Source organism: Maylandia zebra, linkage group LG20 (assembly GCF_041146795.1).
Source record: "Maylandia zebra isolate NMK-2024a linkage group LG20, Mzebra_GT3a, whole genome shotgun sequence".
NCBI classification, from domain to species: Eukaryota; Metazoa; Chordata; class Actinopteri; order Cichliformes; family Cichlidae; genus Maylandia; species Maylandia zebra.
Genome location: NC_135186.1, coordinates 8,777,342 through 8,805,244, shown reverse-complemented (window position 1 = coordinate 8,805,244; position 27,903 = coordinate 8,777,342). Strand labels below are relative to the sequence as shown.

Genomic DNA, 27,903 nt, shown 5'->3' with positions numbered 1-27,903 from the left:
ATTTGCATACATTTTTTTTTTGTTGAACATTTTTTTCATTTTTGCTAATTCTGTAAGGCACAAAAGAAATATATTAACAACAGTCAAACACCCATTAAGTTCAATCCAAATGTATTTATGTGGCGCCTTGAGACGGCTGTCTCAAGGTGCTTTATATTGTAAGGTAAAGATGTTGGGAAAGTGGGAAGGAAAAACTCTTTTATTAGGAGGAAACCTTCTGCAGCTCAGAGGGCACGGAGCCGGGACAAAAACACACTGTGGAAGAGAGCCAGAGCTTAATAATAACCAATGATTAAACACAGAGTAGTGTATAAACAATCCATAAAAGTACCATCTTAAGTAACACTATGAGTACTTAACACTGTAAAGGCAATGAATAGATAAATAATAAGCGTTCGCACAATTCCAGATATTCCATTAAAAAAGAGAGACCCGAAAAATGATACTGTAGCATGACAAAGCTAAACCTCTAGTAGCTGTAATATTTTCACTAGCAAATGATCTCAGTCTAGCTCACAAGATAATTCCAGTCCAGTCTGTTTCATCGCTGACCTGTGCAGTGTTGAAACAGATTAGACAAATGGCCGGAGATAGACTTATATACATCTTGATATATATGTATATATAGTATAGATAGAATTTTTCATATTATTCATTGTAACCTGTACCATATTTCCACTGAGTTATGCAGAGTGTAGTTCTTAATTTACTTTATGCCCCATGTCTGTTACAGAGTGTCAAAATCAGCACAGGGAGGAGGTTGGGGTGGATGGATTGGCGGCCACTCTTCATTTACCATTTCCAATGTAAAGCAAATGTTTGCATTTCTGACCACAATCATTCTCTAACCTTGGCGCCTTTATTCTAAACACCATGATGAAGTTCTCCACACCTTTACTGAGAAGGATTTATTTGAACCTGAGCTCTGAACTTTTCCTGATACTACATTTTTGGATCTAAACTTAGCCCAGCTATAGAAAATCAATTTCCTTTTGTGTTCATAGCAGTTCTGTAACACATGTCATGTCACTCAACAGGCAGGGGAATCAGATCAAAGCTGCACGTGTTGCTCTACAAGCTTGTCAAAGCACTTGTTGCAAATTGCTGATTCACCTCTTGTTCCTTTAGCATAGTTTTGTCGGGATTGACTCAGATGTTCTATGAGGGTTTTGAACACCCTCAGAGTTGGCTTTGTTTTGGACAAAGCATTTGGGCTGTAATTGCCACGAGGACTGACTCACAGCACCGGACTGCTTTGGATTTATTGTTCAGTTGTTTTGTGTCTGGAGCTTTAGGGCCTTTTGTTCACTTGTGTAAGTGTTAATGCTGAGCTCTTGTTGTCAACCACACTAGTGTGAGAAAAACAAAAATCAGACCTCACTTAACCATAATTATTCAAAGAATCAAACAGTCGAGTGGAAGCCGAGTCCCTCACAGGAAAGGACCGTGCAGTGCTGTTTTCCCCGTTGTTGTGGTTGTTGTTGTTGTTGTGGAGGAGAGTCATGCTATGAGGTTTTAGAGCTGGAGACAGGCAACCCTCTGTGGCCGGATTCTGTGTCCTGACACTGGAGCTACTTCGATTTTCTCAGCCATTTTCCTCGTCTATTTTTGTCTGCGTGCGTAAGAGTCAGTGCTTCAGACATAAGGCAGCACCCGTACGCTTCCCACAGACAGGAAAAGTGCAGGGGAGGAAGAGTGTCACTGGGAGAGTTTGTGGATGGTATAAAAGCATGACAGTGACGAGAGACAGAGAAACACATCAGCCAAGTAAGCCTCTTGTTCAAGCTCAAATGTAGATTTCATTATTTTTTAAATCCACATATAATTTAAAATGAGTTTGAGATGATGACGACGATGACCTTCTGAACAGTCAGCTGTTGTAAGCGATCCAAAAAACATCAGTGATGTATGAGAGCCACAACCCAGAAACAGCAAGTATGACATTTCTGGGAGATTGATGTTTTATATATTGGACGTTTTTGAAATGACCTTAACCTTTCTTTGGGTCAGCCGTATCTTCTCCGGGTCTGTTTGACCTCATCAGATGGAGAAAAAGGTCAGAAGATAAACTAGAGGGAAAGATTTGTCTCCCTCCGTATATGAAGTGACGGTTAAGCAGTTGCACATATTGCCAAGCCTTCCCAATCCTTTCAGGTTAATCTGACAAATGTGTTTCCACTATTTAATGCTTAATTGCCTCGTCGACAAACGCCATTTGTTCAAACTGGTTAGGAAAACATGTTTTGTGATGCTGAGGCAGATTTGACTCCCCCGTTGAACCTTACTAATCCATCATCGCTTGACTGCAAACACTTGAAAGGAAGCCCAGTTTATCAGAGGGAGAAAAAAAAGAGGAGATGGATAGAAAGTGAGTGAAAGTGAGGAGCTGGGCTGATGGCCAAAAGAAGGGTAGGAGGAGGGGGATCTAGTAGGACGGGCAGGATGAGGGCAGAGGTTGTAGCACGTGGTGTTGACCAGACATGAGAAGGACAAAGAAAGATGGGCTGAGGGAGATGAGGAGGGATGTGGAAGCTGTCATCAACGGGTTATTACTGCAACACTGTGCAAGAGAAGGTGAAGGAGGGGGAGGGAGCAGGAGAGGGGAATATCTGATTTAAGAGAACATTGGAAATAAATTTGGCTTCTTGGCAGGGCATATGAAGAAAAAAGAGAGGGGATGAAGAAAGGAGTGGTAATCGCAGAAAGAAAAACGTTTTATTTTCTTCTTACGGCCAAACAAAAATGTGGAGAAATGAAAGGAATAGTTACAATTTTAGCATTTCAAAAGGTTAAGACTTCTAAAGTGGAAATTGAAGAAGCATAGGCAGAAATTTACCCTCGCGCATTCAGCTTTTTATTGTTGCCATCACTTCTCTGATCCCTCTTCACATTTTTACTATATTAAGAATGACAGAATAGTTTATTAAAGCATGTGTTGAGTGTAAAGTCCCTGGGTTAGTGTAACAGCCATCGCTATCAAGTTGTCAGGAAGAAAGGAAAAATAAAGTTGATGTAAAGGACTGAGGGAAAGGATAATGGTCAGAGAGAGTTAGAATTGCTGCAGGCCATGCACAAATATATTTTCCCTCTAAGGACCAGGATTGGATGAGTGAGGTGAAGTGAATCTAAAAGGGTGTGAAGGTTGACTGAAGTGAGACAGAGAGAGACGGAAGCAGGGAAATGGGGTTAATGGGGAAGGCTGAAGCAGACTGAAGGTGGAGATGAAAGAGATTAGAGATTTGCACTATATTTGTCTTGTAGTAAACTCAGTGTAATTTACTGGATTTCAAATGTATATTTGTTGGTGTGCAATTCCATCCTGAAGCGAAAAAAAAGAACAAAAACATTGTATGACACAGAGAGTGGTATCAAACGTCCTTTGTTACCACCGATGGAGAGCTGGCATCTTAGTCTGGCCATGGATGGCAAAACTGAGTTAACAGCTGTTGCTAGAGGGTAAAACATGTATCACAGTGAGAAATATGGAGTGTCAGAAGGAATAGGGTCAATAGCCGAGAGGGTTAAGGATCGGATAAGATGGAGGCAGGGCTATTATTGGCAAATTACTGTAAGATGGAGGGACGAGACAAGAGGAGTTGGCAGAAAGGTGACGAGCATAAAGGAGGCACGATCTAGGTGTTGGTATTCGGGGTGGCTGGATGAAAAGGGAGGGAAAGAAGAAACAGTGGAGAAATGAGGAGAATATGGGAGTTTGCCTGAGGGCGCACTGGCCAGACAATTAGGATGAGGGGTAGGAGGAGGAGGAAGAAGACAGGGGCTGGGTCTGCAGGTCTGCGGGCTAGACAAGACTGTCTTCCCTCAGGGGGAAAACAACCTCGTTTTGTTTAGAGAAGAAGACACAAGAACAATCCTCCAGAGAAAATAGGCCAGACAGACAGATGGACGGGGGGGACAGAGGGAAGAAGAGATAGCGGGAGGGAGGGATGGAGACTGGGAGGGACAGCGAAAGTGAGAAACAAAGAGAACGAGATACACCCAGAGGGCTTCCGGGAAATCCAGGTGGATTTGAGCAGAAAGGAGCACGGGATGAGAAAACTAATAAAAAGATAAAGAGATGGAAAGAAAAAGGAGAGAAGATGATTCAGGAGGAGACAAAAAGAAAACATCTTGGAGTGTAAGATAGTGGTCGAGGCTGAAAGAGTAAAGAAGCTGTGCTTAAAAAAAGATAAGAAGCCATGAATCTGTCGTCTTTAACTGTAGCATGAGCAAGAAACCAAATAAACACTCTTTCTTGCTTCAGCGGTCAAACACTCTCACCTGGTCAGCCCGTCTTGCAGATAGAAGCAGAGTGACCTCATATTTTCTGCACTATATTTGTGATTAATGCATGTCTGAGTGTTGCGTTATCCCTCCTCTATTAAAGATTAATGACATTAGAAGCCACTCCAGTTTACTAAATCAAACATGCGAGGGATGTAGGTGGAACAGCACTGAATCAGTCGAGGTTTAAACTCGTCACGGAGCGATAAGAGTGAAGTTTTGCCAAGCTGAGCCGTAAATAACTAAGACGTCTTGTTCAAAGTGTCTAAGAAAGAAAAATGTTGCGCTGGCTGCGTCTTCTAAATTTGAACTGCATTTTTATGTGGAGCTGCATGTACACTGAGGTGCAAAGAAGAAAGGGAGACTAACTTTCGAGCAGAAGGCAAGTTTTTCCCCTGCAGGGTTTTACCAGAGTTTGTATTAAGTTTACTCAGAACAATGTATTTACTTTTACGTGCTGTGTGGCCTCATTTTTACCTGTCTTAAAATACCACAAAGTAAATTGGGATTTTTTTCCTCAATTGGAAACCTTTGTTCTTTCTTACATTCATAATAGTTGGTGCATTGTTTGGAGATGCAGCTCTGTGGATGCTAGCCAGACCTGCTGTTTTGATCATTTTTGATCCACACTGAAATATGTCAGGTTTTAATTATACAGAGCAGTAACAAATCCTAAATAAGCATATTTCACGGCAGTCAGTTTGTCCTGAAACAGCATGTATACACATGTGTTACTAATGACGTTAATAAAGTTTCTTGCCTGTTTAGGTGAACCGAATTTGTTTACATATTGTATTTCAAAATGGCTTCTGTGAAATCAGTCTATTGCCTTGAAATCTGGTGCAGCCATTCGTACCTTCCCTCTGAACAACTCAGATGAATCTCTAACTTCTTGTCATGCAATCAACAGTCATGTTTCTTTTTCCAGCACTTTTTCACTCAATACCTGCAAAACTAGTTTAGGTATTGTGCTAACAAGTGGATGTTAGCATGTCAAATCTACCTAATCTCACTTGACCCCATGTTAGCATGCTGATGTTAGTAAGTCTTTTATACAGTTACTGGTCTTGGCTTGGAAAAAAATTCTTATTTGGCTTGAAACTGACTCTGAAATACTTCACTTTTTACACTTTTTACGCTCAGTTTGGGCATCGTCTGGCAACCACCGGTCGCTACAGAAAAATGTTGCGAGTGGTTGCTGGAGAAATCGATTGCTAAATCCCCAGTGCACAGGGTTGACTCCCTAGTAACTACGGTTGCTAGGGAAAAATGTATATTCCCGCACCAGTTGGCAAGTTGCTGGGGGATAGTTGTTTGGTGTCGTTTATTAGTGGTTAGAAAAATACTTGCTAACTACTGACAGACAAGTCAGGGTACAAACTATAGGCGACTGAACTGTGGGCAATCTGCTAGCAACCAGGCCAATCACACAGAGGTTTTGAGTGGAGCACCGTCTACCTCTTTTGACCAATAGACCTGTGTGACTGAAGCCTAATGTAATTACATTAGATTACAACATTAAAAGTATTTTTCCTGCAGTAGTGCATTAGTCTTTAACAAGGCCAAGTATTGTTCTGTCCAAATGTGGTGTATCTAACTACAAGTCCAATGCCAGCTTGGCTGCACTTCCAGATGAGTTTCATCTGTTCTTTGCTCTGTTTGACTGCAATCCCATCACCTGGTAAACTTTTCCACTAGGTTTTAAAGGGGCTTTCATCTGTACTCAGAAGGGTTCCACCAGGGTGGCTGTGTGACTATAAAATTGAGCTCTGTGGGTGTAGATGTGCATCTTACAATGCCCTTCTTTTTTAGTCTGACTCATCTCTTCTTTGAACAAAACTTCGAGGAGCTTCAGATGAAAGTGTACTCAGGATATACATCATCCAGAGTAATAATGCATGAAGGCCATAAAAAAAACAGGTAGACATAGAGATGCAAAGTAAACCAACAGATGATAAAGGTTTTGATTAATGAAAAGCATTCTTTGGAAGATGTGAGAGCAGAAGATAAGCTCGAACAAATGATGGGAAAGTAGAGAAGAGGCTGTTTAGAAAGCTGGAGGGATGATATGAGTAGAATTAGGGAGTGATAGGAAACAGGAAGAGAGGTAAAAGGAGTGATAACACAAATGGGGGCATCTACATTGTGATTTAAAGGCAGGAAGAGCTCAAAGAAGCAGTAAATAAAATGCAATAACAAAGAAGTGATATATTAAAGGGAAGAGGGAGTGAGCAATTGGTACGCTGGAGGCAGCAGACTACCCATGCTCTTCTGTTCCCTATCTTTGAGGGGCCTGTGTGGGTGTTTGTGTGTCTATCGGTACCATGCAAGTTTGAGTCAATGTTCCTTGCTCCCTGCAGTTTAACAATTTGGTATGTGTGGGTGCATGAATGTGGCTATACATGCCTTTATTTCTCTTTGCGTGCTCCCAAATCTGCCACTGTGTGTGGCAGCTGCAAGTGTGTGTAGCTGTGTCGAGATGAGATTAGCCTTCCTGCAGGGCCGTAGTTCCACGGAGGCCACCTGAAGCAGCAGGAACGGCAGGAATGTGGGAACATTGATACGCTTCGTCGTCTCCAGCACCACAACAACATATCTGCCTCTGCATGGGAGAGGAGAAGAATAAAAGTAGAGACATACGGGGCACTCATTGAGTACTCCTTGGGTCGAACCTGTTTTTTAGAGTTTCGGGAACTTTTAAAGCTATTTGCCACAAAAGTAGGAAGCAAAAAGAAAGGAGCCCTAGGAGTCATGTATTTATAGATTATCACAGCGTGTTGCACGGAAAACAAAGGGCTCCATTCTCCTCCATTTTGATGGGATGATAAAACATTCCCTGCTCTTATCTGAGACAAAAGTGCAGAACAGAAAACCTTTGATTTATTCTGATTTAAATAAACTGTGAAAGCCAAGGTCTAGTGTGAGCTGCAAGTGTAGGCAACTGAATAACACAGCGATGAACAAAAGTGGAAATATGGGAGGCAAAAAAGTCAAACTGTGCACAACTTTCAGGAACATTAATAAATTTTTTTAATGTGTGTTTTTTTTTTTTTTAAATGTTTTATCACAATTTGTCAGTATTGAACCACTGGTGCTTCATACGAGACACAATGTTTCCATTGTCAGTCTATATGTGTTCACAGTTGTGGGCCTTTTATTACCAGTCTGTTTTATTTGATTGTGAGTTCATGTCACATCAGTTTGTTCCTATTTTACTCCCCCATGAATCAGAGTTGTGAGCGTTGTGGTAAAGTGCTTCACAACTCAAGATGTATTGACCCATTTGCTTTTTATGCTATACATTCAGCACCTTTACTGTCACACACAAAGTGATGATACGGCAGTTTTTTACGGTTCAGCATATTTCCAAAGAAAACTTCCATACTCAGGCTGGAGGAGCTGGGAATCTGCCAGCCTTATGTACCCGGTCTGGCCTTAAACTCTTATTGCCGTTAGTTCTCTGCGTTGTGTTGTGTGAATGACCAGAGGAGTCAGCTCTCACTTTGCCAGCCGGGTGGATTTATTCTCCCAGAACTGTTTAAAATAAAAACAAAACAGTACAGCAACTTCACTTTACTGGACTTCTGCATGAACACCTCTCCTCAGCGGGGCCTCTAGGCGACTGAGGTACAACATCACAACAAATCCAATTACCAAATAATACTGCTAAAATGTATTTATATTCATATATAACAAACAAAAATGCACTGCATCGTGAAAATATAGTGACAATTACCTCATCAACAAAATTATACTTTAGGGAGACTTCATTTACCAGTGGCAATTTTACATATTTACAGTAAGTTGAAACAGTGAACATGAATCACAAACAAACAAAAGATATAACCAGTTCACATGACACAAAAATAAAAGAGGGAGCTCACATACCTGTTTAAAATAAAAACAAAACAGTACAGCAACTTCACTTTACTGGACTTCTGCATGAACACCTTCAAGGGAGAGAGAAGGATAGCGGACCACATGAGAAGCCACGTGCATGCTCCTATGCTCTCATCTGAGACATGCTAACTAGCATGTTACAATAAAGTGCTGTACTCGACAGAGAAACAATAATTCACACTAAAACATCAAACAGAACTATGAGACAAAATGCACAAAGGGAACGAGCAGTGTTTGAATTACTTTTAGTTACTTTAACTGTGTTTATTTGCTCTGTAACTGAGAACACTAGCGTACGCTCACCTCTCCTCAGCGGGGCCTCTAGTAGGCGACTGAGGAAAATAGCGCGCAGCTACAGGAAGTGACTTCGTGGGAAGTCAAAGGTCACACAAACAAAATAAAAGCTCCCAAAATATAAATACAGAAAATAAACATATATAAATAAACACATATACATAACCAATACTGACAAAGCGAGATAACACTGCAGGATGGATCTTTGGTGAAATATAAATTATTTTTTAATACACCCGTTACACTTACACTCCTGAGCTGTAGTCACAGAGTCGCTTTATTTCTTTATCATACACACAGTATCTTTTTGGACCTCCAAAGTATTTGTAACCTTTTTCACGGACTTACATTGAATCTGATGGGAACACAAGATAAAAACAAAACAGTTAATCACTTTCTAACTATCACACACTCACTCACACTCCGATGAAAACATCAGAGGCAATTTGCAGTTCAGTCTTGCCCGAGGCCACTTTGACACGAGGACAGCGGAGGAGCCTAGGGATCAAACCGCTGACCTTCCCATTAGTAGATGGGGCCACAAGCTGCCCCACTTTTTCTTTTCCTTTTTTCCTTAACACTTCTGAGGATACTTTTAGCATTTGAACTTAAATCTACAAGTTCATTAAAAAAAAAGATCCCACAGTTTTACCTGCTGTATTCAAATGCGGTGTTATGGCCGCTGAGCTATCAGGTGTCGAAGGCAGACAGATGGAAAGAGCTAAAAAAACAAATCCGCACTACACCTGATTGCGCTGCATGAGCGGATCACTATCAGAGCGACGCCAAAGTGAGAAAAACATATCAAATGTGTGTGTGTGTGTGATCCGCTGTGTTTGAAATGACGAGTGGAGACCGAGGTGTGGTGTTAGTGTGTGTGACAGCAGGTGCTGTGTTCCTGTGGCGGACGGAGCGCTCGGCTCTCCCACTGCGGCTGGTTATTAATGGCTACAGATTCATTACAAGCAGCCAGTCAGCCATGCTGCCAGCATGCCCGACGCTATTAGTCACACAGTCAGACTGATAGATGCACACACTCAGATACGCACACGGGGATACACATAATGAATACAAAGTACCTAAAACTGAACACACACTCACACAAATAAAGAAAATAGACTGTTACACAGACTCATGAGCATTGCTCACATGAATACAGACATGTAGAGTTTATGCAGTCCTGTGCAACTCTCCAAAACTTCTCCGTAATGCAGACATCATTCTGATCTTTTCTGACTAACATTTTTATGTCTTTGTCTCCTTCCATTTCCCTTCCCCGTCTTTCTCCTTATCCCTCCCTTCCTTTCATCATTATGTCTGGATGTTCTCCATTCAGAGGACATCTTCATCCTCCAGGGGAAAGACAAGAAGAATCCTCTCATCTACGGCCTGTTTACCACTTCAAGGTATGTGCCTCTGTAAAGCAGAAATCATGGGAATTGAGTAACTTGAATGGGTGGTGTGTAAACTGCATACCCTTGTTTATGTGTGGAAAATGTCAGTATATGGTGGTAGATGGGAGGGAGTCCCTTCACTTTTACACTGGGCGGACTAGTTTTAGAAGGACTTTAGTCCTTAGCATTTAGTTCTGTATTGATCAAGCCATGCAAAAAAAAAAGAAAAAAAAAAAGAATGGAGTGCAAAAGAGTGGAAGAGAGGAGAAGAGTAACTGTGTACTCAACGTGTACAGGATAAATACGATTTCTTGAAAAGGATTAGATGATTTGTCAATAGTTTATTTTGAAATAGGATCCGTGGTATGCATAGTTATACTTTTTGGTGACAGTTTTATTATGGAGCATTGGGTTTCTTGGGGCCCCAGAGGCAGGAATTGCTGTAATTGTTTAAATAAAAGGTTTAAAAGCAGTTTAAAGCCAGCTGTAAATTGAACTGCCGACGACAGTGGAGGCTGATGAGGTTTTAGTGAGAATTTCAAACCACTAACCAGACACTGAATTAAAAACAGATGACAGAAGCATCAGATCTTTAACGATAAATACCTGTTGACCCACACAGTAACTCCTCAACATGTCATTTTTAACAAGTTAAAACATGTGATATAAGAAGCTTTTTTTTTTTAGTGGTAATCGTTTTAAAATATGAAGAAAATAAAAGTATAAAGTTTTTTTTCTTCAAATACTGAATAAATGATCATCTGCACCGTCCTGTACTGTGATGACACACGATGACAAGAGGGCGTCTGTGACAGGATATGAGTGCTCGATGTTTCACATCCACGTGTCAGATGTTGATGTCACACGCTGTGAGATACACACCACCCGCCGGGTCTCATGTCACAGTGACTCATGAATGAAATACATCCATTCATGTGAACAACATGGAGCGTATATGAGCCTTCACAGTTGTCATCATCAGTGCACAGTTTCTTCATCTGTGTCCAACTGTGTGTGTGTGTTTGTGTTACAGAAAGGTTACAACTTGACTTCTACTGTATTTTTTCACACACAAATAGACAAAAAGGCAATTTTGAGATCCTGGAAGAAGTGCATGAGGACAAAATTGCAAAAAAATGAATTGTGACTTTAATAAGGAGTTGATGATTTTCAACAAGACTCTAAAGCAGCTTTGCATAACTCACAGTTTAAAAAATGCTTTTGAGGACAAATGCTTTAGGGCCTTTCAACCAATTTTCTTCTGATTGGCTCCCAATTTATATGTTCCCGATGAGGTCACAAAGAGCCAGAAGTAAGGCTTGCAGGATCACTTGTACATATGCTGGCCTTAATTATTTGAAACTTTTGACCATGTTTAACTTACATGACTGAAAAAAGGAATAAGAAATACCCTTTATAAAAAGGCTACTATGAAGCAGCCCACAGGAGATATGCTTTCTGTTGAAGTCTATGTTAAAGCCTAGGAAATGTACAAATTGCATACATGTCAGACATAATAGAGAAGAATCAAAAATATTCTTTCAGACCATCAAAGGCTGTTAGTTTAAAAAAGGCAGTTGTCCGAATAGACAGGCTTTCATAAAAGCTCACGCAGATGTCTGCTGAAAAAACACAGACATGAAAAAAGCAGGTTCTGTCTGAAAAACGAGTAAAAAATGATCCAGCAAGCAGCCTAATTAAAGTAAAAGAAAAAGGCTGCGTTTTCTCATTTTCTCTACTCCACTGACCATGTTGCATATCCAGAGAATAACACAGTTTCTGAGCTGGATGCCAGAGCTCCACAGTAGCAGCAAAAGTATGACGGCATCTGGCATTGCAGAGCAGGGAGTTGGTCTGTTTTTGGGGGTTTTGGAAAGTGTGTGGAATCTTAGCAGGGAACAGAAATCCAAAGCATCACCAAGGGTGCGGTCGCAACCACAGAACTGGAAAAGAGCAAAAAGGTCATTCCTTCTGAAAGGAGACTTGTCTCTCTGGTACAGTAACGATTGCACACGTGCCGGTTTTTATGCCTGTGATGAAGGCAAGCGTGTTAACAGTTCTTTGCTTTTATTTTGCTCTCTGCTTTTATTTTTAATTGTTTGTGATTCATAATGTATCAGACAGCTGATTAATTGATTTTGCCCACCGATAGCCTTGTTGTCACATTTATTCTCGCAATGCAAAGTGGCCGGGACCCAAACTAAAACTAGACCCTAAGGTCAACTCCTGGTAGCACACCTTTGGTAAAGTTGAACCACTCCATGAAACTAACAGCCCTGCCAATAACTTGCAACACAACTAATAATTATTAAAGCACAACCGCAAAAAGCAACAGGGGACTGAGGTCTGCTCAGGTGGAGGAATGTTTGTGCAGGTGAGCTTCCAGAGGAGGCCACTTATAAACAAAACAGAATAGGAAAGAGGAGAATTTACAAGTGTAAAGGTGACATCCCCAACTTGTAAAAACACAATTTAGAGGCTGACATGAATGCTTTTTTACAACGTCACGGTTCACTTTTGTACTCTGTATGATTTGGCATCTGAATACCAGACTGAGACCTCTGACCACTGAGGAGAGAAAAAAGCTTCCTCTCTAAGAGCCCCCTGATTCATCATAACGTGGCCTTTCTATCTGTTCTGTTTCTGCTTTGCTGGAATCTCTAGCTCGTGCGTGCTTTGCCACAAATCCTCCAGAAATGTGTGATCTTAACTGCAGTGGATGGGATGTGTTATAGTGGGGACCGATGTGCTGAAAGCAGCATATTCACCCAGGCTGGATTTTGGGTTGGAGCGCATTCATTTAATTGATGCGTTCAAGCTGGAAAGCCACAATGAGTCACAGCTCCTAATACAGTACTCCATTTACTGCTTAAAGACCTTTGCAGTATATCAAGTAAAGTAATCAAAGGTATGCTCTGCTTCAGACATATCTGATGTCTGAATCTGCTCTCCTTTTGTCTTCTCCTTAGTGATATCCTGAACGGTTCAGCGGTGTGTGTTTACCGAATGGAGGATGTGGTTCGAGCCTTTAAAGGGAACTTCCTGCATAAGGAAGGGCCTCAGTATAAATGGGCAGAATTTACAGGCAAGGTGCCCTATCCACGGCCAGGAACAGTAAGTTCATACTCAAAACTGGTAGATACCACCGCTATCTCTCCAGGTGACTTTTTGTATTTCTCTAAAAGCAAATGCGTGATTTACCAAGGTAATACATTGCAATAATATGCTGTCTTTGATGGAGGGTCATTTAATTCTGCAAAATTGTGCTTAATTTCCATATAAGAATGCTCAAAACAAAAGACTGGAAACATTATGATCTCAGTCTCTGTCTCTCTCTTTCTTTGTCAGTGTCCGAGCAGTACATATGGAAGCTATAGCTCGACCAGAGAGTATCCCGACGACGTCATTTTCTTCAGCAGAACTCATCCGCTGCTGCAGGTTTGGCTGATATTTCACTTTATTAAATTAAGCCAGTTTAGCTTAATTAGATTGCCGCATTTTACAGCAGGTCAAGCCATTTTTTTCTCTCTATTTCTGTCTAAATTCTGAAGTGAACATAGGAAATTAAATTAGCAGTCCTTGCCAACAGGGCACTGCTTCATCACAGGGAATATGAAACCTTTGCTGTATTAATGATGAATAGCAAGACTGGCTGAACAAATTTATTAGTCAAAGATTTCACATTTAATGTGATGCATTCTTGCTTTTTCTTTTTCTTTTTTATAGGAAAATGTCCTGCCGCTTGGAGAGCGACCCCTCCTGGTCAGGGTGGGTGTTCATTACAAGTTCACCAAACTGCTGGTGGACAGAGTGGAGGCTGTCGATGGCACCTACGACGTCCTGTTCATCGGTACAGGTAGGTCATGTGACATTGAAGGTTGTGTTTCTGGCATTTTAAAGTGTTTTTTCAAAATGAAATATGGTGAATGATTTGTTTATTTTTATTTTTTTTGTCTTTAGACTCAGGACTCGTTATGAAAGCAATCCATCTGCACAGGGAGCACGGCCAGAGTCAGGAGATCACTCTGGAGCAGATGCAGGTGTTTCAGGTACTGCAAGCTTTTTCTGTGAGGAAAACCAGGCTGAAACCTTAAAAAACTCAGATTTGTTAAGAGCTGGTCTATTTTGTAGTAAAGCTCATTGTTTGCAGATTGAGTTGATTTCTTCGCGGCGTCCATTCATTCCTCCTCCATTAAAAAAAATTCAATTACCTCTCAAAACTAGATCCAAATGTACATTATTGTCACAACATAATGCAGCACAGACTTTTCAAATTAGCCTGCGTGACAACAATGCATGCAGACACAGTGTGACTAATTCCATATCTGTCCATGCCATATGGAAATGAATGGAAATACATGCATTCTCTCAACAGTAAGGAAACGCATGCGTGCAAAGACACATTCTGCTCTGGTTAATGCAAAGATAGTTATGCACATACTATACCACTAAAGTACTGCGCATATTGACATGAAATGCAGTAAATACCTTTATTTAACCCCTTAATGTCTAGTGTATCATATTTGATGCATGAGTTTTTTTAGACTTATACATCTTAAATAAATTGCACAACAGATTTTTAAGCAATGATCTGAACAAAATTTTCAAATGGAACAAATACAATACAAATTAAAACTAGTTTATGTATATTAATGTTAAAAACATTTTTAAATCAGAAGGTTCAATAAATGCTCAATTTTTTCAATTATCTCACAGTTCAGGATTTAAAGGGTTAACGCTTGTCACTGCACCAAGACCAAGTTACTGCAGCTGGGCATAGTTACCAAAAAAGAGAAGATCACAGTTCACAAAATCCACATTTTTGTCCAGAATGAACTCCGCTTTGGGTTCAAACAGCAAAATGAAGGAAAACAACTTTGGGTTCAACCTGAATGATGTGGCTGAGATATCTGTGGTCAGACCTGACTGTGTTTTTCCTGCTCTGTATTCTAAAGTATATGCTTTGTAAAACCCTATCTATCTATCTATCTATCTATCTATCTATCTATCTATCTATCTATCTATCTATCTATCTATCTATCTATCTATCTATCTATCTATCTATCTATCTATCTATCTATCTATCTATCCATCCATCCATCCATCCATCCATCCATCCATCCATCCATCCATCCATCCATCCATCCATCCATCCATCCATCCATCCATCCATCCATATATATATAAACCTGGTGTGTTTCTCAGTTTCCCTTTCCTGTCTCCTTCACAGCACAAATCACCGGTGACAGCCATGGCACTCTCAAAGAAAAAGGTAACAGACGAGACTCGCTTTCAAAGTTCCAAACTGCCGCACTCACACACGGTAACATCGCACTTCTCACTCGTCTCTCCACCTTGCGTCTCCAAGGACGGCTTCATCACCAGTTGCCATGGTTACCTCACCTCAGTCAGAGCAGTAATGAAGAGAGGCTAACACACAAATGCACCTTGCATTATTAAAACAGTTTGGCATGAGAGAGAAAAAAGAAAACGAAACCCCAGCTCGCACACACGAAGATTATAAAAAGCAAGCATCCTCACATTTCTCTGTTTTCCACCCCGCATGCAAACACACACTCTCCGTGGCCACTGACATTGATACAGCTTGAGTTGGATTTGTGACTCACAGAGTGGAGATGAATCTGCTTTTTTTTCCTGGTGACTGTCAAAGTGTCCGTGTTGCAGGGGAGTGAACTTGATGCCCCTTTGTTTTTCTCTTCTGGCTCTCCCACATTGTCTCTGCTTTCCCCCCTCCATCGTTGTTTTCTCTTCCATCTCTATTTCAATCTTTCACCCACCCCCTCTCCTCTAGCAGTGGTTGTTTGTGGGCTCCAAGGAGGGTGTGTCTCAGCTGGCCCTTTACCAGTGTGAGCTGTACGGTCAGGCCTGCGCTGAGTGCTGCCTGGCCAGGGACCCCTACTGCACCTGGGACGGACATGCTTGCAGCCCCTATATGCCGACCGTGCGCAGGTAGGGAGGACATACCAGCTCTATGCAGATCCAGACAGCACTGATAACATTACAGCAGATTGAGTTTCCCCTTACGGCTTGAACTTATTTTATTATGAAAAGAATCAATGTGGAATCAATCTTCCCAAATTTGATTTAAATCACATTTGTTGATAGTCAGAAACGTGGTTCAAGTTACACCTAAGCTCAGATTTTTCTGATTAGATTTTAGGCATTTTTTCCACATGATTAAGATTTTGTTTCTTTACTAAGTATCACAACTGGCCATAATTTCTATGATTAGGTTGTTTATGATGATATCCTGACTTTTGCCCCAGTGAGCAAATTGATTCTGCCAAGGAAGTTATGGTTTTGCGTGTGTGTCGTTCTGTCTTTAAACACGATGGCTCAAAAAGTTTTGAATGAATTCTGAGTATACAGTGAACTCATGTCAATAGATTGATCTGAAGGTCAAATTAAAAATGCTATATAGAGCTATTTAAAACTATGTTTCTTACTGGCATTGTTTGTGTTGACAACATATAGGCATGATACGTGTGACCCCAAAATGCATGCCCTTTCTCCTAGTGCTGCTCTCACTTTGTTAAAATCATCGCTTTGCTGTCCGTTCTGTCTAACACAAGCTTGTTGTTTCTGTTTGTCTGCAGGAGGAATGCTCGTCATTTAGGAGAGGATGAGGATCCACTGACTCAGTGTGTCAGACAGGGAGGTGAGCAGCTTCCATTGTTTCCATTCAGGGTCTTTGCTTTACCTGTTGAACTATGCTCAGGCCACATTATGGAGCACTACCAGTGTAGTAGGGTTTCAGAGGGCTCAAGCCTGTTCCAGCTGAGACTGGCGAGAAGCAGGCTTCTCGGACAGGTCACCATATCTTTAACCTGTTTCACCTTTTCTCTCTTTAATTTAGCCGGACTGCAGGTGGAGGCAGAACAGAGGGTGATGATGGTGGCAGAGGGTAACAGCACCTACCTGGAGTGTTTGCCCAGATCCAGACATGCTGCAGTGACCTGGTACAAACAGGCTGGAGAGAACAGCGCTGAACTAAACCAGGTGCAGTCACACGTTTTACACTTGTGCTTTCATTTATGTTCCAAATCCTTTTTACAGCCACTTTGTTCGAGATTATCCAGATTATAAATTTCCTCTCCAAAAATCTCTCGTCAGGTGATAACTGGTGACCAGCTGGTGGTGATCGAGCGGGGCGTCCTGATTCGTCGAGCCGAGCTGTCTCACGGCGGGGTCTACCACTGCCAGGTGGAGGAGCACGGCTACCACTGGACTGCGGTCACCGTGCGCCTCGCTGTTTGGAGCCCCTCTGCCAATCGCCTCCTGGCTTCCTGGTCGGCCTCGTCCTATCAGAGCGCCGGAACCCAGCCGTGGTACGAGAACGTGATGGCACTGATTCACCCCGGAAACCTTGGCCAGCACTGCAAGGCTCTGGGATACCGCCCTCCACGCAACCACCATCGCCATGGTGACACAAAGGCGGAGCTACACAAGGAGAAAGAGAGGCACAAGCATGGCGGGGGAAGAGGAGGAGGAGGAGGCGGCGGAGGAAGAGCAGCGGGGAGGAAGAGCAGGAGCAAGCCGCAGCAGAGGGCGCCGAGGAGTGCTTGAACGCATCCACGAGCGGGGGGGCAGATTTTCAGTGACTTCAACAACTACACAAACACGCAAACACACACACACACAAATGCACCCATGTACACATACACAGTTAACTTATACACTGAGACACACACATACTGTATGTACAGAGACTACTTCATGCGCATGCACTTATCTACAAACAAACATGGCGTCCTTTCATTATAGAGACAAACAAGCTAAGCTACACACGAGTGACTGAAGTATGTACAGGATCTGGACAGCGAGGACTGTTTCACCGGGACAAACGACTGTATGAATGAAAAGGCTTAGGTTGCATCGCATGTTGAATGAAGGATAAACGGCATGCCTAAATCCCTAAGTTTGACTGACTCTGAGTCATGACAAGGACATTTGATTGGATTCTTTAGATTTGGACGCTCTACAGAGAGAGAAAAAAAAAATAAAAACAAAAATCCAAGTCTCGTTCCAGAAGTCGATTTTAAGCATTTGGAAAAATCATCCAAACCGTCTGTCCCGAAAAGGACCATACTTGTGGTTTTGCATGTTTTTGCCCATTAATTAGGAATCACAGCTATCCCTCAAAACAGAGCAGATGTTTTTTAGATTGATTTCCTACCTTCCAGGCAAAAAACTGCTTTCCATTTATTTTGTGATGTGGAAAGAGAGACATTTTTTTTCAAAGTCATGTTCTTGAAGTTGAAGAAGTACTTTTTTCCCCAAGTACTTTGCAAAACAATTATTGCGCTTCAATTTCAAGGACACTCTTTCCTCTGGCATACAGGAATAAATTTTCAAACTGCTTCTTTGTTGTTGGAAAGAGAACAGAAGTTGACAGAAGGGCAAATATGTATTTGCTGAAAGGCTGTCAAATACCATTCAAATGTCATTGGAACCCAATGAAACAGCACAAAAAAGAAAGCTGTCAAACTGTTCTCTGTAGTGAAGAGTTGTTCATCTTAAAACTTAGTATGTACGGCAGTGATACATAATGAAAAGGGCTAAAACATCCAAAACAAGCTGTTAGTGATCAAGGTAACAGTTTAATTCTGCAGAAACTTTGATTATTTTTATTTTGAGCAGCAGCAAATAGCACTGATGAGTTTTAATTTTCTTCACTTAATGGATATATAACATATAATCCTTCAGGCAGTTTCCCTACAGTAAGGGCTTTGTTGGTTTCTTCAGATAGGTGGGGTCTGACCACGAGATGACTGACTGCGACCATGAAGATGAAAGGCAGAGAAAAAGCATGGCGACGGCTTTGATGAGGTTACAGATCAGCTTTCCCAGGACATTAGTGCTCTGTGTTGCAGCCGTGCAGACCCGCTACAGGAGATGTTTCCATTATGTTCTCCTCAGTGTTTGCTTCTGCATTGCTGGCTCGGTTAAGACTCACGGGCATAAGCTACCATTGGTTTTGTGCCACGACACAGAGAGCGGTTTGGTTTAGGTGTGGAAACAAAGTGAACAAAAGAAGGAAAAAAAATGCTCCGTGCTGTTTAAAGTGTTGGTTGAGTGTATCTGGAGTCCCACGTGTGGACGTTGTACAAATTTAGGAAAAAGGTGCAGACACGTCTGAACATCAACTCCAACAGAAACTTCGCTTTGACATTCAGAACTGAGTGTCGTCCGCTGGTCTGAAGTAGGGCGCTTTCAAGCTTTCTATATATTCAACATCTATTAGGTTATTGTTTAAGAAGTTGAGAGTGGATTTTAAAAGATTTTCATTACAACATGAACAAGAGGATCAAACTGTAAACCGAACTAGAAGAAAACTCTGTACAGAAATGCATGTTTCCCAACCTGTTGGTGAATTTCAGTGGATTAGACTAACACAGAAGAGTGGAGCACATTATTGCAGGTTCTGCAGCCCCAGCTGGTAATGACATCTGACTGTAAATTATGAAGCAGGCCCAGCGGATCATAAAGAAGCCTTTATTATACCAAGCTGGAACTGGAGAAAGTGCTAAACAGGACTGGCGTCAAATGGACTCTGGCCAGTGGGATTTGAGTGACTTTGTGAGGCAGTAAATTGTGATTTGTTCTTAAAATGTTAAACGAACACAGCTACTTCCATCTCTATTTAACTTCCTTCTTTGTGCTATTTATTATTTTAATCTGGTGTGAGACTACTTCTTTGAGGAGTTGTGATACTTTTTTGACATGAGTGTCTTTGTTGTTCTGTCTTTGTACGTATGTCTGACGTCCAATTGTTACCAGTTGATGTACCTTCCCACATTCACCAGTGGAAATGTTTTTATTTTCGTTTTTTGAATCTTGTCTTTCGTATTGGCATCGAAAGGAAGTGCTGCTTCAGTCTGAGGCAGTGGGAACTAAATGTGCATTTAAAATATGATATTTTTTCTGCTTGTCTTCTCGTTGTTGACGTTTCCCAGAACACTGGATGCAGACTAAAAGTTCCAACATCAAGCCTGAGCTCAACAGTACTGCTGTTGTGTGTGGCTCACATTGCATGAGTTCTAGTTAAATCATAGAGAGAGAAAGGTGTAGCTAAAGGACAGAGGGAAAACTTACTAAATTAAAACTTAATCGAATTTTATATGCTATACTGGAAGAACGAGCATTACATGCATGGTTAAGCCCAATAATAACAGCCTCAAAGTTTTCCCTTATTTAATATCATCCAGCAGTGGTGATACTGAGCACACATTACTGACGGTAATATATACCATGATCCTGCTGGATCCCAGTCTCTTTGCTGTATGCTTCGTCTCTCTATGTGGGTAAGGATCTGTGTGTCTTTTTGTGTGTTTGACATTAAGGTGGTTAAGGATCTGTGTGTCTTTTTGTGTGTTTGACATTAATGGGATCAGATTTAGAGTAGCTGACAGGGCTGTGTCAATAAATCTTCCAAACGTGGAACTCTGCAATATATTCGAGATATTTTTTGATGCTATAAGAAGAATGTAGCATCAACACAAAGCACAGAGAGCCCGCAGATAATTAATATGGGTTTGGCTTCTTGGTGTCTTGGCTCTTTGCTTCTTGGCTCGGGCCACATGAAAGAAGTCACAGCACTGAACTAATTCTGAGTTTAGTTTATAAGGGAACGTGTGACACTGAGCAGCTGTCCAAGTGTCACGCAGCCAATTCTTAAAAATGAAAGTGTGTGTGAGAGTGTAACGCTGCAGCTGTAATCTAAAATGAAATCAAGATTTGGCCTGTTGTTAAGCTGCTGTTTAAAGTCGTTTAGAGTCGAATAGCTTACTGCTAAATTATTTTGATTGGTCACACAGCTGGTTTTCTAGCAGATTTTCTGTGCTCATGAAAATTGGAAATATTTCCCTGAAATATGTCCAGAGCAAGTAAATAATCATCATAACATAACAGGACTAAAGCTTTGATTAATTCAATTTCAATTTAGTTGTAGCTAAAGTGCCAAATCAGCATAACAATTGCCTCAAGGCACTCTATATTCTAATGTAACGATTCAATAATAATAGAGAGAAAATCTCGACAGTGGGACAACCCTCTGTGATCAAGCTCCTGGTGACTGTGTCAAGGAAAAACTCTTTTAATAGGAAGAAACCTCTGGCAGAACCAGGCTCAGGCAGCGGCGACCGGTTGGGGGAGTGAGGGAAGGAAGACAGCATAAAAGTCGTGCTGTAGAAGAGGGCCAGAGATTGTAGCTTTCTCGTCACATAATATTGTATCATTTATCAGTTATCATACTGCCGCTGAAGCTGCTGAATGCTAACACTACAATCACTTATGTATTCTATCACAGATTTAAAGCTCTTCTAATTAGCCATTGTTGTGCACGCCCGTTGTTAAGAAAACATGCAGGATTTCTGCCCAAATGGCTATCCATTACTGCAAAAGAAACTACGATAGAATCACAAATCACAATACATAACAGCATTTAATAGAGCTGAGCAATTGAACCATAATCAGGTCAACTGAAGCAAGTGCCACTAGCTAGCTAGTTTAGCTTAGCATAAAGGTTAAAAAATAGTGGCAGTGCAGCTAGCCTCTCAAACTGCAGTTTGTTATATGGACATTTTACCCCAGAGACCCATGCAGATCATAAATATAGGCTCGAATTCTACTCAATAAGAAAACACACCCTCAGTCTAACAAAGCAAAGCTTTCAACTCTATTTTTCTTGCTAATTTCGACTGCTCTTCGGGTTATTTGAATTACTATTCAAGAGATCCAGAAACATTAAAAAGATAAACCTAACTATGCTTGTAATGACCCTGCCTTGTGGATATTGTGTGTATATATATATATGAATGTGTAACGTGTATATTTTATGTCGGATCCCATCTCTGCTGAAAGTTCTCTGCAGAACTCCAACGAGACATTTTTATGGAGGACCATCTTAAACATTTAATGCTTTTCCTGTAAGACGAGGTGCAGAGCTGCTCCTCGTTCATTACAATGGCCTCACTCTGTTATGCTGTATTTACATCTGAGTGCCAACATTCGTCTCTTGTGATTTTCCAGAACGACTTCTCTGCAGACAAAATGAAACTGTCATCACATGATCTCCTCTCATGTGCAGAGACTTTGTTTTTCTTTTTGTAAATATGTATAAAGGTCTGCTTTCAAATGAGCTTGTGTCTTGTGGTTTAGCGTGCCTATACGAAAAATATCCATATTCTGAGCTACACACCGATCCACACATTTTAGTGCAGGATGAACAAAATTTACAGCAACACGGGCACCTTTGCACTTTCTTTTTCAGCATTTTTTTTTAGAATGTGTTTTACAGAGTTTACAATATAAAGCTTTTACTTGTAAATTATATAGTTTGCAAGGGTCAATTATAAGTAATGGAAAATCATTTAAACCGTGTCCTAAACCCCAGGGGTTTCAGCCTTCTTAGGACACGTGTCCTTTAGAAGCATATGGGCAGTTTTGGACACTGAGCGGTGCATAGTTGTATTACAGGCATTCATTACAGCTATGCTATTTTTCATGCATTCTGTCCATCACCGGTTTCACTCCAAAACAGTAACATACCGTTCAATACCAAATCACCATCTGTCTCTGCCAAAGCGACCACATACACTACTTTCTCATCAAATGATAAACAACTGGTATGCTGAGTAATCTGATTGGCGACAGATGCGTTCCAGTCGTGCTCAACATCCTTGACTTTGCTTGTTTCTGCTGTTTGGAAAACTTCTGATAACAGAGAGGTCAAGAACTCTATCATAGAAATAGAGAACTGTGCATTTATATGAAGTTAGTCTATTGTAATCCTGTGTTTTGTTAAGAAATAAACATTCTCTTTCCAGTGTTTTTACAAACCTCTACTGGATGACAAAGTTGTGATTCCATAATTATATTTCATTTGGTTTCTTATTAGGCTATACATTAAAGGCAAAAGGTATCATCTGGCTCTCATCAGCGATTACAGTCTTTTCGAATACATCGTGTCGATTTACTCACGTCATGTTATAAAACAAAACAAAACAAAAAAAAACCCTATGAAGGACTCTGTGAAGTGGAACTTTTAGAAAACGCTTTTTGTTTTGGCATGCGAGCAGCTGAAACTCACTCTGATGTGACTTCATCTTCTAACAAAACATTTAGACAAAAGTTTTCATGTTCTTGTGTGGCAGAATATCAGTTTGGCTCTCTTTTATGTTTCTGAACAACAAAAACCTTTTTTGCCATTCGTAAGTCAAAATTGTCTCAAGATTTTAACAGCTTAAGGTTGTTGGTTTTTTTCAATTTTGAGTTATTTTTTCAGATGTTTTAGTTAGGAACTTAAAAATTTTAGGATAATAATCCCTCAATTGTTTTGCAGTCTAGTCTTCGGACCTGCTGCAAGGTCTTTGTTGTTTTCCTGGATTACTCCAGCACTTTGATTCAAAGTTTCATACTTTGAGTTCCTTTTATACACGGGGTTCCCAGGAAAATGCTCATAATTTCACAATTTTTAACTTACCCAGTGAAATACGTCAAGATCTAGAAGATAAAGTGTCATTCTTTTTGTTAAAGACAGAGGATGACCCATAATGACCTCTGATGTTTCTTTGTCATGGCAAAATTAGTCCTTTGTATAACACTTAAAAATGTAAACGTTCAGTGACAGCTGGCTGAAAAGGTTAGCATGCTTATGCACAAACATAAGTTGCTGATGATGGAAAACACTGATCAATAACTGTCAGCATGTCTTATCAATGTGAGCATATCAGCATGCCGTCAGTAGAATTTAGCTCAGAGTGCCATATTAGAGTTTCACATGGCTGATAAGGAATTTGTGAAGCTTTACTAAACAAATGCAGAGTGTGCACAGTGCACCACAGTGAACAACCAGCAGAGGAAATGCATGATTCTCATGTACAGTTAATATAGAATCGCCAATTAGCCCAACTGTGGGAGGATCTCTTGCAGATGTGCAAACGACATCTAGAAAGACCCCAGACTGGATTTGAATGGGGGGCTTTCTTGCCGTGAGGCGACAGTGCTAACCACCACACGCAAATTAGACTCCCCGTGTGACCGATATGGTGACAAGACATGAGACATGTGGTGACATAAATGGCTTTGCGTTTATTGGTATTTGCTGTTTCCTTCAAGGGCTCAATAAAAACAGCATGCTTGGGAAATGTACCAAAAACTAGTGCATGCTTTAAAAAAAAATTCTCAGAAGGGGAAACTTTAGAATTTGCCACACAGAATGACTCATCTACTTGTCTGGCTTTCCCATTGGTTGGTGACCAGAAAGACGTCTTTTCACCATTTCGCTCATAAAAGAGTCTTTTTAGGTGTAATAAGGGGGTTGTGCACTTCACCACAGTATCCCATTCAGTGAAGTTCTCATGCTGAATAAAATTGTCTGCTCAGGCTTCAGATTAAATTTTCCAGCTAACTGCCACTGATGGTTTTCTGGAGTGACTCCACTGGAGCTCTAAGGACTCCACGGTTGTTGGAAACGCCGGCATTATCACAGATGCCTCTGTTTGATTATGTCTTCTACTTTGTCTTGCACTTACCCGATCTGCCAGACTTTCCAAAATGCTCTGAAGCTGCCTCGCCAAAAACACAATATCTCTCCTATGTAACAGCTGTACTTAAATATGTCCATGTTTGTGATGGGTTTCTAAACACCCTTATAGGATCCCTGGCCTTTAGTGCCTCACTAAAAGCTAGTCATATTTTAATTCAGTTCTCATTTTGTCCTAAACCTGACCGGCTTTGACTAGTTTGTTGGCATCTCGATAGACAGCAAGTCGAAGGTAAATTGAACAACAAGGGAAAATGTAACTAACCTGTGGAAGAAACTAAACACAAAACAGGGTCTCTGTGTTCACAGTTTAGTGATAAATGCCAGCCACATCTCACCTGTGTGCTTCACAATGAGTGTTATAACCTTATACTCACCTGCGACTTCGTTAGCAACATCTTGCCAGTACTGGGTTGAACCTCCTTTTGTCTTCAGAGCTTTATAATTTTTTTAATGGCTCAGATCCAACACAGTGCACAACACAGCTCTGTTGGATAGAAATCTGGTTACTGTGGAGGGTGTTTGAATGCAGAGAATTTATTGTTATCGTCACTGACTGTGGTCATAAAAGGATGAACATGGTCAGCAACAGTAGTCAGACAGGCTGTGCCATTTAAACTCTGCTCAGGTAACTAAGAAACTACCCCCCACACACCTCTAAACTACATGTACATCACTGATACAAGGTAGGACTGATTAAAGCTTTCATGCTGTTTCTGAAATTAAGACTCATACGTTTTCAGTCTCATATTGCCCAAGTTTTGTAAGCAAGTGCAAACTGTAGCCCCAGTTTCCTGTTCTTAGCTGACAGAGTGGCACCCACTGTGGTCTTCTGCTGAAGTAGCCCAACTTTTTGAAGGTTTGATGTGTTGTGCATTCAGAGATGTTCTTCTGCATTCCTTGGTCATAATGTGTGAGCTTTGTGCCTTCCTATCAGCTCAAAGCAGTCTGGACATTCTCTTCTGACCCCTGTTATCAACAAGGCATTTTCAGCCAGAGAACAGATATTCTCCGTTCTCTGGAAACCCTCAAGATGGTCACTTGAGAAAGTCTCTACATCTCTACAAGTTGCAGCAATATGACTGGCTGATTAGACATTAAAACGCAGTTTAACAGGTGTACCTAATGAAGTGTCCATGGCAAGTGTATTAACCATCCAGCCATGTTTATTGTTAACAGTTTACCAAGTTTTATAAGCACCATTTGCTTCTTGATAACCAGATGTTTGCATTGGTTTGCAAATTAATTATTAAACTGCTAACCCATTTACCGTTGTAAACTGTGAAAAAGTTTAATTAACTATGAATTCATGAATTTAATTATTTGCATAGAGTCAAATCACAAAAACAGTCACTTCAAGGCACTTTATATTATGAGGTAAAGACCCTACAATAATACAGAGAAAATGCCAACAATCAGATGAACTCCTAGGGGCAAACACTTGGCAACAGTTAGTAGGAAAAAAACAGTTGGGGGCGATGGGAGGATTTATAATTTTCATCTACAGTTTTAAAGTGTTACCCTGTTAAAGTTTATGTCTAAACTGAACAAAACTGAATAAATTCAGCTGCAGTTTTGGTTGCCGTGAGCAAAAATTGCCTCACATGAAGAAGAGCAGATTTAATTCAAGTCATCTGAAGAGCACAGTTGTCTTGCCCCTTGAGTATGGGTGTAATTAATATCTGTGACTTGTGGGATAATGATTTACAGGCTTTTACTTTCATTTGTGCAACATGCAGTCTCCAGCTTTCATTATGCAAAAACCACATGTGTGTGGAGCCATGTGCCTTCAATTTGCTTTTTTTTATTCCTCGTTTTCCTAAACGGTGCCTTTCTTGTGGCAGTTCCTAATATGCTAAAATAGCTTCTTTGGCATTAATAGCCTTAAAAAAAAAAAAGAAACACAAAACCTGGAAACAGTCAAAGTGACTACTAAGTGCTCTACTGGGAAATCCTTGAATATTGGCTTATTTCTAAAGTCTTTTAGTCTTTAGGTAAATTTCACAGGCTTTGATGTTTGTCACATCAGGAGAAGAACAAAATTGGATAAAACAGCTGAATCTTCACCAAGAGACAGGACACAGCTGGCCTGAATGGATGGCTTAGATTAGAAATTATACGAGATCCTCAGATGTGGTGATTGTGTGGTTTTGACTCCTCTCTCCTCCTCTACAGCAGTGTTTGTCATTTCTGACCACATTTAAAGATTTAAGAAGCCACAGACACTGTCCTGACTTCCAGTGTGCAACCAGGCAAAACTGGGGGCCCTTTGGCTTTGTACTTATACTCAGTTACTAATTTTATTTCACCATCTGCTAAAATTATGTCCAATATTCCTAAAAAAAAAACAAAACCCAAAACAAACCGATGTTGTTGTTTTTTAAATGAGGCTTTAGTGAAATAGTGTTTCTGAAACAAATTAGAGCAAACGCAGTGGTGCACATTTTTCTATGATTGCTTATTTACACTAGATTTGGAGATATGTAACTGAAGAGAAGTACAAAGCCAAACCAGTATATGCTGACGCTTGGCCCATGTGGCATGAACATTACAACACATATTGCACCTTCAAGGTAACCAACATTTCAGTTTTTGTTGCTATTGTTCAGTTTATTTTAGTGAACTTGCTTCTTGCTTAGTTGCTAAAGCTCCAAAACACTGGGGTGGTTTGGTCATAGGCTATAACTACAGGTAAAGGAGGGTCCACCTCAATCTGTATTTGGCAGAAGAAAATCACCAACAGGTAGCTTGTAGTCGAGGAAGTTTCTTTGCAGACTGGAGACCTGCGGTGTTTGTCTCCATCTGTTGGGGTAAATAGAGAAATGCAGGATTATCATGTGGATAAACGGTTTACTGAGTTTCAGCACATATAGGAACGAAAGGATGCTGATAAACTGAAAACATAAGTACACTCAGAACACAACCGGTTTTCTTTAAAGCAAGGGTGCCAGAATCTGCCTGACAAAGACATTTGTGGTCCATTTGTACATCTGTGGAAAATGTGTTGCTGTATTTTGATACATTTTACAGCTTATTCTGCTGATAAAGACATCTCTCACTGCCATTCATACTAAACCAAAGTAACTAAGTAACAGATTAAATAGAAACAAAGTACAAAGAAGTAACAGAACCTTTATGTTTTATAACAGATTAATCTGAGACATTTTTTAATGAAATTTTACAAATTATTTTTCACATTTAAACCCAAAGAGTCGTGCTGACAGAACTTTTTTTCTTTCGTATAACATATCTATCTATCTATCTATCTATCTATCTATCTATACATACATACATACATACATACATACATACATACATATATATATATATATATATATATATATATATATATATACATATATATATATATATATATATATATATATATATATATATATATATATATATATATATATATGTATATATATATATATATATGTATATATATGTTTAATGATGGCTTTTGCA

The 27,903-nt window shown here is 40.4% G+C and overlaps 1 protein-coding gene across 3 annotated transcripts in view; it reads left to right on the top strand.

Annotated features, from left to right (window-relative positions):
- sema3h (sema domain, immunoglobulin domain (Ig), short basic domain, secreted, (semaphorin) 3H) overlaps window positions 1-22,029 on the top strand; it is a 59,413-nt gene extending 37,384 nt beyond the window's left edge. For 2 of the 3 annotated variants that reach the window (XM_076878220.1, XM_076878222.1), the window contains exons 10-20: window positions 9,812-9,881; window positions 12,839-12,983; window positions 13,218-13,307; window positions 13,596-13,725; window positions 13,830-13,918; window positions 15,100-15,141; window positions 15,682-15,839; window positions 16,487-16,548; window positions 16,747-16,889; window positions 17,004-20,190; window positions 20,234-22,029. In XM_076878220.1, the coding sequence (XP_076734335.1) occupies window positions 9,812-9,881; window positions 12,839-12,983; window positions 13,218-13,307; window positions 13,596-13,725; window positions 13,830-13,918; window positions 15,100-15,141; window positions 15,682-15,839; window positions 16,487-16,548; window positions 16,747-16,889; window positions 17,004-17,456 (1,382 nt within the window). In that variant the 3' untranslated portion in view covers window positions 17,457-20,190; window positions 20,234-22,029. The remainder of the gene's footprint in view (window positions 1-9,811; window positions 9,882-12,838; window positions 12,984-13,217; window positions 13,308-13,595; window positions 13,726-13,829; window positions 13,919-15,099; window positions 15,142-15,681; window positions 15,840-16,486; window positions 16,549-16,746; window positions 16,890-17,003; window positions 20,191-20,233) is intronic. The other variant, XM_076878221.1, reaches the window with a different exon arrangement.
- The last annotated feature ends 5,874 nt before the right edge of the window (window positions 22,030-27,903 follow it).